At 39.5% G+C, this 17,066-nt stretch overlaps 1 protein-coding gene across 1 annotated transcript; it reads right to left on the bottom strand.

Annotated features, from left to right (window-relative positions):
• Nucleotides 1-783: 783 nt before the first annotated feature.
• On the bottom strand, nt 784-15,177 carry setd7 (SET domain containing lysine methyltransferase 7). The gene is made up of 8 exons (XM_022757094.1): nt 15,074-15,177; nt 13,781-13,910; nt 8,394-8,595; nt 8,012-8,201; nt 6,781-6,862; nt 6,567-6,684; nt 3,477-3,634; nt 784-1,690 (listed from the first exon to the last, which is right to left on the bottom strand). Exons 1-8 carry the CDS (start codon nt 15,111-15,113, stop codon nt 1,498-1,500), a joined length of 1,113 nt encoding a protein of 370 aa, XP_022612815.1. The 5' UTR covers nt 15,114-15,177; the 3' UTR covers nt 784-1,497.
• Nucleotides 15,178-17,066: the final 1,889 nt, after the last annotated feature.

The following is a 17,066-nucleotide window of genomic DNA, read 5'->3' as shown; positions in this document are numbered from 1 at the left end:
TCGATTAGCTTTCAGCATCACAGTAAGTCATTTGCATTATCACTATTTACTAGCATTGTTTATCGAATCTTCTCTCTGACATCAGCTCTTATCTTTCATCCTAAAATATAAGTCACATTAAATATTACAGTACTTGTTGTAGTACAGCTAAATTTTTCAAACCTCACTTTTTAAACACACTAAAATTTAGTTTCACATTGTTTTGTCTTTTACCAACTCATGCAGGTGATGTTTTATAAATACTGATAGCAATATGAAACACCGCAGTATGTTTATTAGATAAATACTAGTTTGAGATTGTAGCAATAGCATTAACTGACAAACTGCTTCCATGATATGATAATAAATGAGGCATGCAGAGAAATTTTCTTCATCATGGACTTTATTTTGTGGGGTCTAATTAGGTGAGAAAAGTTGAACAGGCTCACATGTACTACAATAGACCATCCATTATGTTCTCCTCAAGTTACAAATCACCTACAAATCTCAGTAAATACTGTGCTTTACCAATTTATGGATAGATATAATAAATAAGTCACTGTAATATATATTGCATACTGTAAGCTGTGTGCAAGCCTCAGTGAGTAGGCTTGTGAAATTAAACTTTTTAAATGTACAGTGCTGTGCAAAAGTTTCAGGCACTTGTGAAAAGATGCTGTAAAGTCAGGATGCTTTCTGATATAATACCATGACTGGTTATTTATCAATGAATTTCATACAAAGTGCAGCAAAGAGAAAAAACTGAATCAAATCATATTTGGTGTGACCCCCCCCCCCCCCCCAAAAAAAAAAAAACAAAACAAAAAACAAAACAGCACCAGTTGCTGAGATCAGGATGCTGACATCATCTGCTGCAGGATGAATCTGGACCAATTAGACACCTCCTGATGATGATGATGATGATGGAGAGGATCTGAACATCTAAAGTGCCTAAATCTTTTGCACAGTATTACATGGAAGGGGCCGGCTGGGTAAGTTCAAATGAAGTGCAAGTTAAATAGAGTAAATTCTGCCACACAAATAGTGTTTTTAAACACCTTGAAGGGAGCCCTGAAAACTGCAGCTGCTACATTAATCTACTGACATAAGAGTTAAGTGAAGATATTGACACTGAAAACTGAAAGAAATGAAAGTCATAACCGAAAAATCCTCAATACCCTCAAACCATAAGCATGTAAATCATTCCTATATGAGTAATATGTGATGAAGAGGACAGCACTTCCAGCTACTGACATGTCTCCTTTAATAACATTTGGTTTCTTGCATAGTTCTTGTGTTGTTTTGGCCCTGGATGTCCAGGACTTCCAATCAAACTGAACTGCTCAAGCAGTATTCTGCTTGAATACCATATGAAGCATAGTAACTTCAAAAATATCTACAATATGGGTTGCAGCTGCAGGGATATCAAGTTCCATATGCTTCAGGAGTCTTCAAAAGTGGTAGCACAGGTAGAGGGTTATTGTATTGTCCAGAGGTATTTGTCTGCATTCTGCACTCTCATTGGCTGGTGGGAGCCTCCTGTGTCTGCTGGAACATCTCCAGTTCCTGCTTGTACCAATCAGGAGCCTCTGGGCCGTTCTTCCCCGTCAGCCCGTGATCATAGCCATAGGCAACTGTCAGCTCCTCGCCTATCTTCACAGCCCTAAGTGTTCGGATACACTTGATTGGCCCAAAGCGAGGATGGACATACCTGAACAAAACAAATAATTTTAATTTAACAAGAAAACTAGAGACTCTCTTTTGATGGGATTACACTAGCTGCATCACGTCACCACGCTGACATTCTGACCCAGGAGCACTCATTACTACATTATTACATGAGGACTCAGTAGTTATTACTACATTATTACATGAGCGTTCAGTAGTTATTACTACATTATCAAGAATACTCACTAGTTATTACTGCATTATTACATGAGGACTCAGTTATTTCTCTTACTACATGAGGACTCTAGTTATTTCTGTTAATACATGATGACTGAGTAGTCATTACTACATTATTACATGAGTACTCAGTAGTTATTACATTATGGCATGACATTGCATGAGTACTCAGTTATTACTACATTACATGAGTACTCAGTAGTTATTACTACATTATCATGAGTAATCAGTAGTTATTACTACATTGTTACACGAGTACTCAGTAGTCATTACTACATTATTACACGAGGACTCAGCAGTTATTACCACATTAATACACGAGGACTCAGTAGACACCACTTTTATATCATGAGTACTCAGTAGTGATTACTACATGAGTACTCAGTAGTTACCCAGTAGTATGGACTTTGTGATATTCCTAGACCCACTATCAGCTGAAATTACAATGGTAGCTGAGAGAAAACTCTGAACTCTACTGGAGGATGAACCGTTCTACATAAACATATTCCCTCATGTGGTGTTTGATGATAGTGGAGAGCCCTGTCTCGTGGTCCAGCATTCAGACCTGTACTGTTCTCTTTGTGTTCGCCACACATGAACCCACCCATCTGATGAGAACATGGAGGAAGGAAGGACGAATCATCTGACCACATCACTGTTTTCCACATCTCTGTAGAACAGTGTCTATGGTTTCCGCAACTAAACTCTCACATGTGGATTCATCTCTGTAATGAGGGTCTATCACTGCAGCTCTACTATAACATCCCTCTGTGTGACTGTGGACGACTGTTGTTGACTCAGGTTGATCATATTCATATTCTCAGTCACCTGAGGAAGAGCTGCTCATCTGTTCTTCTTCACTAATGCACGAGAATCACTGTCATCAAATGTCCAACCCTGTTTACTGACGTCTGTCCCATAGATGCAGATGTCACTTTATCGCTGTTGCTATGGAAACAGCAGCCAGTTGAATGTGACTGAAGCTCCAACAATGAACCCTCTTCAGAGTCACTCAGATCTTTTATTCTTGATACAGAATCAGAATCAACTGGGCCTGTTCAGCATTTTCATACCTGCCCCAGATTATGATGGGATGTTAACGGATTAATTGTAGCATGCGCTTTACCTGTGTACATCTGAATTTGCTATGTCTCTCCACCTATTTATTCAGGTTTTTCCTTTCCATTGTCACCTGTCTGCAGATCCCTCTGCAGTGTTAGCTGTAGTGGCCATCACAGACATCTACTTCCTGTGTTTACTTTGGGTCTAGACTCAAAGACAGGTGTTTGAAATGATTCATATAACGATCAAGTTTATCCTGAAAGCAGCTGGAGGCTCAGACTGGTTGCCTTAATATACATTGTTATGTGTGAGTCCTTGTTTCCCCAAATCTCTACAACAAAAGTCAAGAGGGCAAAGTTAGCACAAGCCATCCAGCCAAGATTGACACATGGGAAATAATAAACTGCATGTGTGATGTGAATGAAAGCATAAGAACAGACACTACATGAACCTGATCAAGAACTAACTTTGAATCTCAAACTTTTGACTCTTATTTTGAAAATGTCTGACTCTCTTCCATCTGTACTCACGGATCATATTTGCAGTTGGGGGTAAAGGAGTGGTTTGCCTTGTGGGCCAGAGAGGCACAGTATCTCTCTGTGTGGTCAAAGGGCTGAGGGACGTCGATCACAGTGTCCTTATCCAGTGAGATCGTGTTTCCATTCAGGGCCCAATCTCTGCTGTCTACCTGAGATGTAGCCATGACAGACAGACACATGCTTTAATCAGTACAAACACTTTTATTTGCAACAGGTGGTGTTCAGGTATTTGCCCCCTTACAGATTTCTTTTGTTTTTGCTTTTTTGTCACACTTTAATGTTTCAGATCATCAAACAAATTTTAATATCAGACAAAGATAACCTAAGTAAATACAAAGAGCAGTTTTTAAATGATGATTTCATTTATTAAGGGAAAAAGCTATCCAAACCAACCTGGCCCTATGTAAAAAAGTAACTGCCCCCCTTGTTAAATCATGAATTAACTGTGATTAACCACATTTTTTGGAAAGCTGAGTTCAATTTCACTAGCTCCACCCAGGCCTGATTACTGCCAGACCTGTAGAATCAAGACATCACTAAGGCCGGATTTCCACCGGGGGCGTCAGCGCCGCGGAACGTCAGCTGTCGCCACTCTGTTAATATCAACCGCTCTGATACATAATGTTGATGTGAAGTTAGATGACGTGCGTGTTGTGTTTTATTTTGAAAGGGGGCGGAAGTGTTTTACTTTGATACTGTGTCTGACTTCCTGTCTGGTGCAATCTACTCTGTTGAGCTTGACGCGATTTAGCAACGGCAGCGTCAAAAATAGAACTGCTACGGATTGATAGCGCTGCGGCACGGCGAGCCGCTGCTGGGACGCTGCTGAGACGTGTCGCAGCGCTTCTGGTGGAAATACTAACATTGATTAGAGTGGCAGCGTTTGGCTGCGGTGACCGCGGCGCTGACGTTCCGCTGACGTTCCGCGGCGCTGACGCGCCCGGTGGAAATCCGGCCTTAAATAGAACTGTCAACTGACAACGTGAAGTAAGCTAAAAGATCTCAAAAAGCAACACATCATGCCCCGATCCAAAGAAATTCAAGAACAGATGAGAAACAAAGTCATTGATATCTATCAGTCTGGAAAGGGTTACAAAGCCAATGATCCGAAGCACACCAGCAAGTCCACCTCTGAATGGCTAAAAAAAAAACAAAATGAAAGTTTTGGAGTGGCCTAGTCCGGACTTAAATCCGATTGACATGCTGTGGCATGACCTTAAACAGGCCGTTCATGCTCGAAAACTCTCCAATGTGGCTGAATCAAACAATTCTGCAAACAAGAGTGGGCCAAAATTCCTCCACAGCGATGTGAAAGACTCATTGCCAGTTATCGCAAACACTTGATTGCAGTTGTTGCCGCCAAGGGTGGCACAACCAATTAGGTTTAGGGGCCAGGTTGGTTTGGATAGCTTTTTTCCCTTAATAAATTAAATCATCATTTAAAAATTGCATTTTGTATTTTCTCAGGTTATCTTTGTCTGATATTAAAAATTACTTTGATGATCTGAAACATGTAAGTGTGACAAAAAACAAAAAGAAAAGAAATCTGTAAGGGGGGAAATGCTTTTTCACAGCACTGTATGTTCTATATGTTGTTGAGTTTTTTTCTTACATTATCCCAAATGTTTCCATAAATTCTCAAATTAGAGAAATCTGTGATTTTAATCATGGTAACAATGCATTGGTTGCCTGTCAATGACATAATATCCTCTAGGACAATGTGTCAGTGTTGTGTTGGTCTGACAGAAGCTCAACATTTAAGCTACATACACTTTTTACACCTTGGTTTTCAACTATAAATTTTATATTTTAAGTTATCAGAGTAAATGTTAGACAGCTCAGCTCCCAGCTGCTGGAGATATCCTGTCCTGTGCATCAGTGAAACACTAATTAAAGTGAACCTGCTTAATGCAGTCCCTCCAGGAATTTGGTAGGCTTTTATTGGTATTGTTGCTGGCTAAAATATCTGATTTTGCAGCAGCTTTTCTTAAAAATTGCAATGAATGTTGCAGATGTCTTTTTTGCAATTAAACTGTGGGGGAAAATAAAAATTGCAAAAATTGTCACTATCTCTTTTTGTATAATTCATTAAAATTCAAAGGCAACTTGTACCAGCAAGAATAAATCCAGTGCAGTGCAGGTGGTGACAGTCTTCACAAATATTATAAGGAAATCTTAATCACAGGTAGCGCTGATCTTTATAATAACCTCATGAATTTATGAATTTATAACATGGAGCTTTTTATGTGTGTACGGGCTTGTTGCCCCCTGCCTCCCAAGAACAATTACTACTAATTTCTGTTATTTCTCTTATAGTGACGTATAAGCAATACAGCTCAAAAAAGGTGCTTGCGTGTCGCAACTTTATAATTTCAGTCAGTATCACAACAAACTAAGACTAAACAAGGGAAAATATGCACGGGCCTCAACTAAGTCATGATGATGGTGATAATGACATAGTAAATTTAATATGCGTTAATTATTGCGATCAAGACACTGCAACTTTCTGGAGGGACTGATTATGGGTGTTTCTACTGGTTTTAATCCCCTGGTCTGTTTGTTATGGAGAGGAGGACATCTCTGTGGATAATTCAGCTGCTGGTAAAAACCTGCTGAACCTCTGGGTCATAAGTTATCAGAGAAACAATCAAAACAAAGGTTAGCATCAATCTCAGCTCCAACTCTTCCCTGGCGTCTGTCCTCCGTACAGCATCAGTGTGACACTTTTAATGTGAAACTGCTTTATTCAGTGTTTTTAATGGTTAGAATCACCAGATCTGTTTGATTTCCTGAATCACTGACACTGAAGGAATCCAAACCGAGAGGAGCTCACGGTAATGGTGGTGAAGACAACTACTCCCATGATCCCACGCTACTTCACCCAACGCCGCCTTTTGTTATTCTTTTGATTGAGTGACATACTTTGCGTTTAAAAGAAGGGTATTTTTTTTATACTAATTTGACAGATATACTAATTTGAATTTATTTTTTCAAATTAGTTTAGCTCCTCCACAATCTTTCCACATACTGCAGAGGTACCCTCTGGGGTACAATAACTAGATGAAAAAACGTGTGTCATACCTCAGAGTGAGTGATGCGTACTCCATTATAAAAAGCCATCACAGTGTCCGTTTCAGCATCTGTCTTAGCAAACAAACCCTGACCTGCTCCTTTAATCGTGGAGTCCGCCACAAATACCCTGACAAACACAAACAATACAATGACAGTATGATGAACAGCCCTGAAGTGGCTCCAGGATCGCATTGTAGGGGAATCATGTATACAACTGACCCACCTTTGGCTCTCATATGGGTCAGGAAGCAGAGCGTGGGTGGCCATACACGTGGATGTGGACTTGTCATACGAGTAAACAGGACCTTAAAGACAGAGTAGATCATTTTAAAGTCCAGTTGTTTCCATAAGTCCCTCCAACCATTAAACACAATAAACAAGTCAGAACAATATAAGCAAATATGACTGAAACTACACTCTGACTCATGCAGTTTCCAGCACATCTGAAGAAATGGTACTCGGCCCTAAAACCCACAGAAACACATCATCTGATAATATACTTACTCCGGATGGCATTACCTTGGCCTCCAGTGCTAAAGCAAGAAACCTTGGGGTCATTTTGACCAGGACATGTCTTTTACTTAAAAACAAGTCTCTAGGACAGCTTTCTTCCACCTGCACAACATTATGAAAATCAGAAACATCCTGTCTCCAAAGGAAGCTGAAAAACTAGTCCATGCATTTGTTACCTCCAGACTGGAATACTGTAATTCTTTATTATCAGGATGTCCCAATAACTCAGTGAAAAACCTCCAGCTGATCCAAAATGCTGCAGGGGGAGTTCTGACAGGAACTAGGAAAAGAGATCACATCTCTCCTATGTTGGCTTCTCTGGCACTGGATTTCATAGGGAATAAAATCCTCCTCCTCACCTACAAAGGCATTCAGTCATTAAGTCAGCCACCTTTGTATCTTAAAGAGCTCATAGTTCCCTATTATCCCAACAGAACACTCTGCCCTACACAGGTCTACTGTGGTTCCAAGAGTTTCTAAGATTAGAATAGGAGGCAGAACCTTCAGCTATCAGGCTCCTCTCATGTGGAACCAGCTCCCAGTCTGGGTCCATGAGGCAGAGCCTTCAACTATCAGGCTCCTCTCCTGTGGAACCAGCTCCAAGTCTGGGTCCAGGAGGAAGAACCTTCAGCTATCAGCTGAGCATAGTTTGTGGCTCTCCTCTCTGTATCTCTCTGTTTCCTCATTCTGGTATCTCTGATTTGGAGCTACAGGATCCAGATCTGCCACTACAACACTCAATAATAATAACAATAATCCAGCCGCTTGAGGCAAACCCCCAACATTGAAAGAGTACATGGGTTAAAATGGGTAAGGTCTGTAGTTCAAGTCTGCAAAATCAGTGTTGAAAAACAAAGAGGACAATGTAGAGTAGAACCAAAAACAGACACCTATAGCTTCACCTAACACTGGCACTGACTGAAGACGACATGTGTACTCACTGTTTGGTGTGACTTCGAAGCGCGGCCTTCCACTTTCGTTGGAAATCAGGGTGGCGAAATGAGCTTCAATCAGCTCCCCGTCGACAAAGCTCCCAGAGAGAGCTGTGTGTCCGTCTGGGTAGACATACGCTACAGAGTCACCGGTCATCTCTCCATCCTCATTCACCTCCCCAAACACACAGCCCCCATCCTAGACGCACCACAGTACACACCAATATGCACAATTATCACAGTTAACAAAGATCATTCAGTTACTTTCCTTCTGTGTTGTGTATCTTAAAGAAGGCTAAACAACATTTCATAAATATGGCCAGAGAAGTGCTTGAACTCATGTAACTGAGTGAAGTCTCCACATGTGACCATGGGCAGTGAGCTGACTCACAGGGTAGTACACCCAGCACTCCCCACAGCGGTTGTTGTCTTTATACTGGCCCTTGAACACCAGGTGGCCCTCTCCATCAAACTCCTGAGCATGCCCATTGAGCTCCCCATCCACATACATCCCATGGAGGATGCTGTCGTCTTCATATGTGTACACCCCATGTCCCTGCAGAGTGTCATCTACGTAAAAACCCTCCAGGGTGCTGTGGAGAGGGGACAGAAAGAAGACAGCTGTAGTATCATGTTGAGCATCGTCAGATATGTAGGATGGAGTTATTAGTGTTCAGTGGTGCTGAGCTCTCAATGCATTAAATATGTTTAACTTCATGTTCTGATCCTCAAACTGTAATAAAATATTACAGATGTTCTATACAACAGAGTAATAGGGACATTGTTAGGAAAAAGTCAGAGGGTCCTGTCTTACACCCCGCATAAAGCGCAACACAAGTGTCTTTGCTAGTTTCAGACCGATGCAGTTGTCATTTTCCCGTCCAGCGCCCACGTTGTATAAATAGCTAATACACTTCTCCATCCATCTGTGTGCCCATGGGCGTGCTGGTCTTAAAATGAGGTGTGGTCAGGAGCATTGTTGACATATTGCTATCTTTAGTTGGCAGAAAGTGACTGACCAGCAAAAACCTGGTCTGAAGTCAGTGGTTCAGTATTTCACTGTTATTTGAAAGGCTCATTATCAAGGACAAAGCACAAAGTAACATTGGTGGACGCACAACCATGCCAGGACTGGACTCACTGGTCAGTCACAATATGTAATCAACTCACCACAAATAGAATCTAATTCTGTGTGAAACACAGCAGCTCTTTTGAACCATCTGCCTCAAGCAGCAGATGTTCTTTCTGCCATTATAATAGCAAATGGTTGTGGACATGGCCTAAATGCACTTGCACCACACACTTTAGACCATACACTTTGGATTGTTAAAATAGAGCCTTGAGAGTTTGAGGACAAAGTTTGACAAAAATTTCTATAAAAAAGTAAGAACATCAGGAGAGAGGAGTGAAAACATTTTGAGAAAAAATTTAAAATATAGGAGGATAAAGTCGTAATATTCTGTGATTAAAGTAGTACATTTTGACAGAAGAGTAAGAGTACTTTAAGATTCAACTGGTAGGGTTAGGGTTCCTTTGGAGGTTTTCTGGGTTCATCTGGTTAGAGACCCCCAAGGTAGACCCAGAACATGCTACTGCCAAACTACTGACGAATCAGATACCTGGAAAACTGAGTCATCCTTTCTACAGGACCCTGACAGGAACAAAAGCATTCACAATAAAGGGCTCAATAATAACAAGCAACAGATATTTACATAAATCAGAGGAATTGTTTTGCTGTTCCAAACCAGCATGTGTCCACTCTGATTTTAAAACAGAGCTTCTAACAGAGGAGAGTTTATCACTAATTAACTACATAATATCTATTAGAGCTTCATTTGAACCAAACAAATATTTAATCGAATCCAACAGGATTCCTGACAGTGCTGATCCTTTTACTCTCTTCTTCATCACTGCAGCTCAGAATAACATGAGGAGACTCAAACTGGAAATAAAAACTAAACATCTAATGTCTTTGATTAGAACAATGATCCACTCACTGCGTAATTTTGAAAAAAATTGATTTATAATTTTGAAATTCTTTTCATTTCAGTCAGACTGACTCATTAGACTTCAATTACTTCTTTCCTCTTTTCTTTCTCTCCTCTCTGCAACGGAAACAGTCTGACATTAACTTTAACTGTTTCATCTGCTTCACATGTTCATAAGTTCATCATCAGACAAACAAGCGGAAATACTCAATAAGACACTTAATGATAATACATGCACTTATTTACAATATAGTTATGTTTAGAAATAGTAGTATTTCTTAATAGTTATAGTTCTTTTTATTCCAGGATGGTCAGTGTTAGGTTGAGTTAACCCAGATAACTAAAAGTTATCCTGGGAATGTTGAACTTGCTTTGTAGTACAGGCCTCTGGACAGGCTGGAAACGCTGGGGAGAGGAATGTCTGGACTAACTTGCCTGACCTGCAGCTGGATTAAGCATCTGAAAATAATTAAGCCTGCATGAACCACATTATACAGCAGTTCAGAAATACAGAGCAGATCACAGGCTGTACAGGCTGCAACTCCCCTTCATTACAGTCACTAGCTGAAAGATATCCTATGAGTTCAGTTCAGTGCAGTAAATCCTCAAGTGCTGCTGTAAAGCCAGTTCTTCTTTTCTATGTTTTTTTTTATTATTTTTGGTGCATTACTGCCACCTTCTGGTGCATGAGCATCAATGAATGTCAGAGTGAACATGGCTCACATTCATAGTTGCAAATAGATACATTCAATTAATCACAAACATGAGCACGTTCAGTGAACACACGTTCATGCACAACACTGTCATTCATTATTGGTGACGCCTATAGCTTCAGATCATCTACTGTGGTCACCTGACATGTTAAAGCTAACAGACAGACATGTCAGCTCTTTTTCCTGTCAGCGGTCCTAATCTAATACTGATGTCATCATTTTGCAGAGCATGCTTCCATGCTTTATGAATGTAGACACTTTAAGTCTAGTTTGTTAAAAATACTTGTCACTATCACTACTGTGATAAACAGTCATGACAATCAAGAACCTTTTACAAAGGTGTAGGTTTGCATATGGACAGTAGTGACATGTCCCAAGATGACTGATTTAGACATGGTAGCATTTCATTGGCTGAAAGGGTGGGGACTACCTCAAGTCATGTATAAATATCACACTGTCAGACACAGAGGTGGTGACTGCAGATCAGTGTGTCAGTTATCAGTGTCAGAACTCAAACATGGTGTAAATGTAGTATTTCAGATGATTCCTTTTCCTCTATTGTCTGAACTGCAGCACATATAACGTAAACTTCCACCAGACATGTTTTAAACCCCGTAAAAATCCTTTATTATGATTCATATTTAGTTTAACATGGTTTTCACACATAAAAACTGGGTTTGAAACTCATCTACTCTTACTTCCTGATTGAGAAATGTGGATCAGGCCTTGAGCCCCACCCACCACCTGCTTGCTCCAGGTTGACAGGTGAAAGAGCAGAGAGCAACTGGCAAGAGCTGACACAGTGTTGTGCTGATGCTAACTCTGGTTCTCTGTACTGTCCATGGATGTATTATAAGAACTGGATACCGGATCTTAAAATGGCACCTTTTAATTTCTATAGAAATTGCTCGCCTGGCGCATACACCAAAAAAGTTTCTGGCTTCCAGCTTACTTCCGTGTTATGCGGCCCACTGAATATGCGCAGTAGTGTCACTCCCATCATGCCTCTGGGCTATGAGAACGAGCAAACGGCGTTCTGGATCTGGAGGGGTAAGAAGACTTCTACAGGACTTGCTCAGGGCTTTAAATCATAAATCTATACAAATGACAGCAAAAACAATGAAGATAATGTTCTGAAAAGTAAGGTGGTGTTAAACCTATGATCATTAATATCACGGAAAATGTTGACAGTTAATTGTGACGTTAAAGGGAAAATGAGTCATTCAGTTAAAAGCTTTAGAGCTTAAAATCACTTTGGATTGAACACAATAAATCATAATCAGACCAAAATATTTAGTTTGACCAGTTTTTTGAGCATTTTTAATAAGAAATTGATGCTGCATGTGACAAATATAGTCACAATTATCACAAGGGCTTTACTCTCTTCATATAGCACGTCTTCTATGTATTCTTATAGGCCTACTACTTATTTTTAGTGGAGCATATCAAATAAAATGTTTCATTTTGGTCATACACTGAGATTTTGTCCATGATGATTTGTTTTTCATCATCTTACCACTTCAATCCACCGACGCCTGTTTCACTCGTATTTAAACATATTTATTAATTAAGTCACTGTTATTTCACATTGTATATGTAAAATTAGTGCCAAGCTGCATGTTGTGTGACTCTTTGTTATGAAATAGTTCAATACAATATTTCCACAACACTGCAGAATTTCAATGTCCACAAGTGTAGCTGTCACAGAACCCTGGTATTTTCATTAAGTACATTACTGTCTGAGATATTTCATCTGAAAAAGATAAAATTAATCAAAAGGATGTTTTTTAAAGATTTAATTTAAATGATAATGAATGCCATTGAACATTTAGCATACTGTATACTGAACACAGTGACAATGTGGGGAGTAAGAGAGACACAATGAGGACGTGCAGGACGGTTCTTCCCCTCAGGGACCGGTGGGAGAAGGGCAGCAGGTTGCACCATCTCACCGCCAACTCATTGGACGTGAAGTCAGAGTCATAATTTTACCACACTGAGACAGTTTAAAATTCACTGAAGAAAAGTGTCATATCAGTGAATCCAGCCAGTCACTTGGCTAATATATAGGCTAACATATAGATTAAAAAACAATTACATTTGAGAACAAAGACTGACAAGTGACCAATAACTGCCACGCAAAATCACAAAATCAAAATATCTTTCTCACCTTTATGTCGTTAATTCAGTTATCCAAGTAACTTTTGTACATCTATATGGCGTTTGCATCAACCTAGCATGCATCCTCGTTCCCGAGACGCAGCTCGACCGCCCAGAGTGCACGTACACAGCGGTGACATCATCCAGAAAAAAAAAAACTTTTCTGGGCTTTTTGTTGGCTTTGGAAAGTTTTTACAAAGACTGAAAGTCCATCGCTTAAAAATATACCATACAAAGATTAATAATTGACTGAGTTTACAGCCGGAGGTGTCCTGTCAACAGTTTTATAGGCATCTCTTTCAAGTTCAATGTGGAAATACTCATGGTGTTGACTGATTATTTCACTCATCATATGTCTTGCATTATATAAAAACATGATATGGACGTTAACAAGATTAAACACTTGATTTTCATCAGAGGGTCTTTAATGCTGTCCATGACAACAGGTTTTGTACTTTGTAGACATCATTCCTCCAAAACAGAGACATCAGGGCATCAGTAATAGGTATTAAACTAACCAGCAAGCAGCTACGATGAATTAAATGATAACCTGCTAGCAAGCTTATGTCACCAGCCTTATATTATTAGATCATTAATACTGATGTATCACTAAAGTAGCAGCATTTTACTGTTGAAATCAAGTGGAAAGGAGAAACTGCAACAGTGGTAGATCTACTGAATATAAACATTATGATGTTGCATGAAAAAATAGTTTTTTTTCTCTCTTTCCTGTTAACACATGATTTTCTAAAGTTTACTTTCAGTCTTTGATCTGTTCCTGTGTTTAGTTTTTATTTACATGTAAATACAGATGTTGTATGTTAGCATATGTCAGCATTAAAAAGGTGTTGTCCCCACCAGTGTTGAGACCAAATTTACACTTTTCACCTTTTACATTTCTTCTGTGTGAGCTTTACCTTCCATCAAAGAAGAAGAACTTGCCCTTTCCATTCTTCTCTCCATGGGTGAAGTGTCCTTCAAAGCGATCACTGGAGGAGTAGGTCACTGTGCAGAAACCATGGGGCTGACCATCTTCATCCAGTGGACCTGAACACGCAAAGAGTTTGTCTGGTGATTTCAGTCAAGTGAATACATTCACGGCTCCTCACAGCTGACTCCACAGAACCAATACTCTCTCTCCTTTAACTATGGAAAAGACACATTTATTTCCAGGGGTGGACAGTAACAAAGTACATTTACTTGAGTACTGTACTTAAGTATATGTTTCAAGTATCTGTACTTTACTTGAGTATTTTTTGTAAACTTCTGACTTTTATTCCATTACACTTAAAGACAGATATTGTACTTCTTGTTCTACATTTCTATGAAGTACTCTTACTTTGAAGCAGAGCTTTTGGTCAGTAAATTTATTTTATTTTATTTAGATAATTTGATAGACCATACACTGTGTTCATCACAATGGAAAAACTAATCACAGTCTCCTCCACTGTCAGTCATGTTTGAACGTGTCAGTGTCCAAACAATAAGGCAGAAGATTCTTCACCTGAGACCATGGTCTGATCTGAAGCCTGTTTGAAGGTTTACAAATGAAGAAAGATCCATTTAGTTTGAAATGTTTGCTGTGTTCAACACAACCAAACTTCACTGACTAAAGAAAAGAAATATGAAAACAACAAGGGCTAGTTTTGTTGATTCAATTGTGTTTCATTTCTCTTGGCTTTGTATCATATTCTACAGTCTGTTTATTGTAAAGGTTCTACAGTCAGTCAATAGGTTGTTTCAGGTACTGTAAATTTGGAACAATACAACAATGAGTTGACATAAAAAATGTAGGCTACTTTTGAATACTTCACTATTTTAAAATCTCACTGAACTTTCACTTGTATCAGAGTAATATTTGCTGTGGACTACTGTTCATTTCAAGACAGTTCCAGTTCTGACTTTGAACCAGTTTTGTAAACTGGCCCATAAAGACAGAAACCCTTAACCAGCAGTCACTATCTGAACGAGTCACACTTCCTGCAGCCACGCGGGCAGCGAGACTCAGACATCACCCGCACCGCGCCCAGGCGCCTGTCAGGCGGGTTTCCTACTTAAATAAAGTCCGTGGCGCTCCAGGTTACCGTGTGGGCCTACGGCGAGACTGACTCATGGAGATTTACGAAAACCTGATATCTGTACCTCAAACAGCACCTAGTCCACCTATCACCGTATACACAGAAATACAGTAGCAGAAAGATGTTGCTCACCTTCCACAACCTCTTCTATGTTTTCATCATCGCTTTCCATGCTGCTGGACGACCACACCACAGCCCGACTGATCTCCCGTCACAGAGGAGCGTCAGAGCAGCCTTACGGCATGTGACATCGACCCAGCCTCTAACACAGCAGTTTTCACTGTAGATTCAAAGGCTTAGTCAGACTCAGACTGCCCATTCCAGACACTAATGTAACATATGTACAGATATGAGTTTCTAATATGAAATACATGAACATATAAAACAAAAACATATGTAAAAAATTATAAAAAACCCCATACAAATACATGTTTAGAAATAGTAGTATTTTTATATTGTAGACATATATCCATCCCTGGTCCCAAGTCTGTCAGTATGTTGATATTATAAACAGTAGAGTCCTAAAGTCTGAGACCACTTTCCCAGAATGTGAAGAAACATCTCACAGAGCGAAGCATTTGGCCCAGATTTGGCATGAAGCTGGCACAGGTGGCATTCAGTAAGCACTGGCATAAGGTATATGAACCATCAGGCTTAGTTTTTTGAAGGGCCCCATCCCACTTGCACGTAACTGCCCCCTGCACTAGTCTAGATTAGTTAGATTGAGGTGTGAAAACCAAGAATGCTTCAAGAACAGTTTATAACAGTATCAGGACAGGAAGTGATTATTAAAAGAATGTCTGTTTCAAATTTGAAAATATTTATAAAAATATAATGTATCTAAAATGGTAGTAGGTTGCAGGCTATGAGACCATCTTCAAGCTCAAACTAGACAAATAATGTATATAAATTAAATAATCTTACAACACATCACAGTTATGGAGTCATAGGAGTGCCATAAAAAATAATAAATCTGTAAAATAATAAGAAATGTGGAAATTTAAACAGGAATGAATAAAATAATAAATAAATATGGAAATATATAGAAATAAATAAAACAAATAAAAAATGCTTTTACCTACTGCTTTTGCTTTTAATTATTGCTTTTATCTATTGCTTTTGGTTTGACCGTATTGTTTTTGCTTTTATTATGTTGTTTTTTCTTTTAACATATTTCTTTTTGCTTTTATCATATTGTTTTCGCTTTTACCTATTGCTTTTACCGTATTGTTTGTGCTTTTAGCAAATGCTTTTGCTTTTGCCACATCGCTTTTGCTTTCCCAACGTTGTTTTTGCTTTTTCTATTCGGACTAGATGGGCAGGCTGCAATACTCGCAGTTATGCCCACTTCATGTTACGTCATACAGCTGTGCATTTCACAGTGGACGGGGAGGCACAGCTGTACGACATAACATGAAGTGGGTGTAACATGAAGTGTAACTGCAAGTATTGCAGCCTGCCTGTTTGCAGGCAGACTATCCCTTCAAATAGAAAAAGCAGGTGTATGATTGACATAAAGAGCATGCGTGGAAAAAATAGTAAGTGTGAGAAGGTCATAAATATTATGAGATGCAGAATGTTCCTCTGGGGCAGATAGGAGTCTTATGCTAATGATTCATAACGCTATGATAAGAGCAATTTTTGACAATGGATTCTTGGCATATGGGTCAGTGGCTAAAACTGTAATGACTAAGTTGGATGATGTTCTGGCCAAGGCTCTGAGGCTGTGTTCTGAGGCATTCTGGACAACATTGTTCCCAGCTGCTGGTGAAAACAGGAGGAGCTCCACTGAGAATGTGATGATTAAAATTAGCACTACATTACTGGATGAAATTTAAAGGCTTTGGAACAGCTCTTCCATCAATCCCTCTGCTCGCGGTGTGTTGGGAATTTGAAAAGGGTGGTATTAGGATAAATAGGGGTAGCTATATAAATTATGTAAGAAAGTACTCAGAGGAATTGGGATTTAGTTTAATAAAGATAGGACCAGAGCTACACCAGACAGATGTGAACATCTTAATGATAGTGTTGTAATGCGGGTTTCCTATGGGTAGCTAGGGCAAGATTAGGCAGGGATAGTGTAGATGTGCATGTGCCATTTGGCAGGATGGAGAGTCACAGCATC

This window comes from Seriola dumerili, unplaced genomic scaffold (genome assembly GCF_002260705.1).
Source record: "Seriola dumerili isolate Sdu_G_001 unplaced genomic scaffold, Sdu_1.0 BDQW01000264.1, whole genome shotgun sequence".
NCBI classification, from domain to species: domain Eukaryota; kingdom Metazoa; phylum Chordata; class Actinopteri; order Carangiformes; family Carangidae; genus Seriola; species Seriola dumerili.
This window is presented reverse-complemented; position numbering and strand designations above follow the sequence as displayed.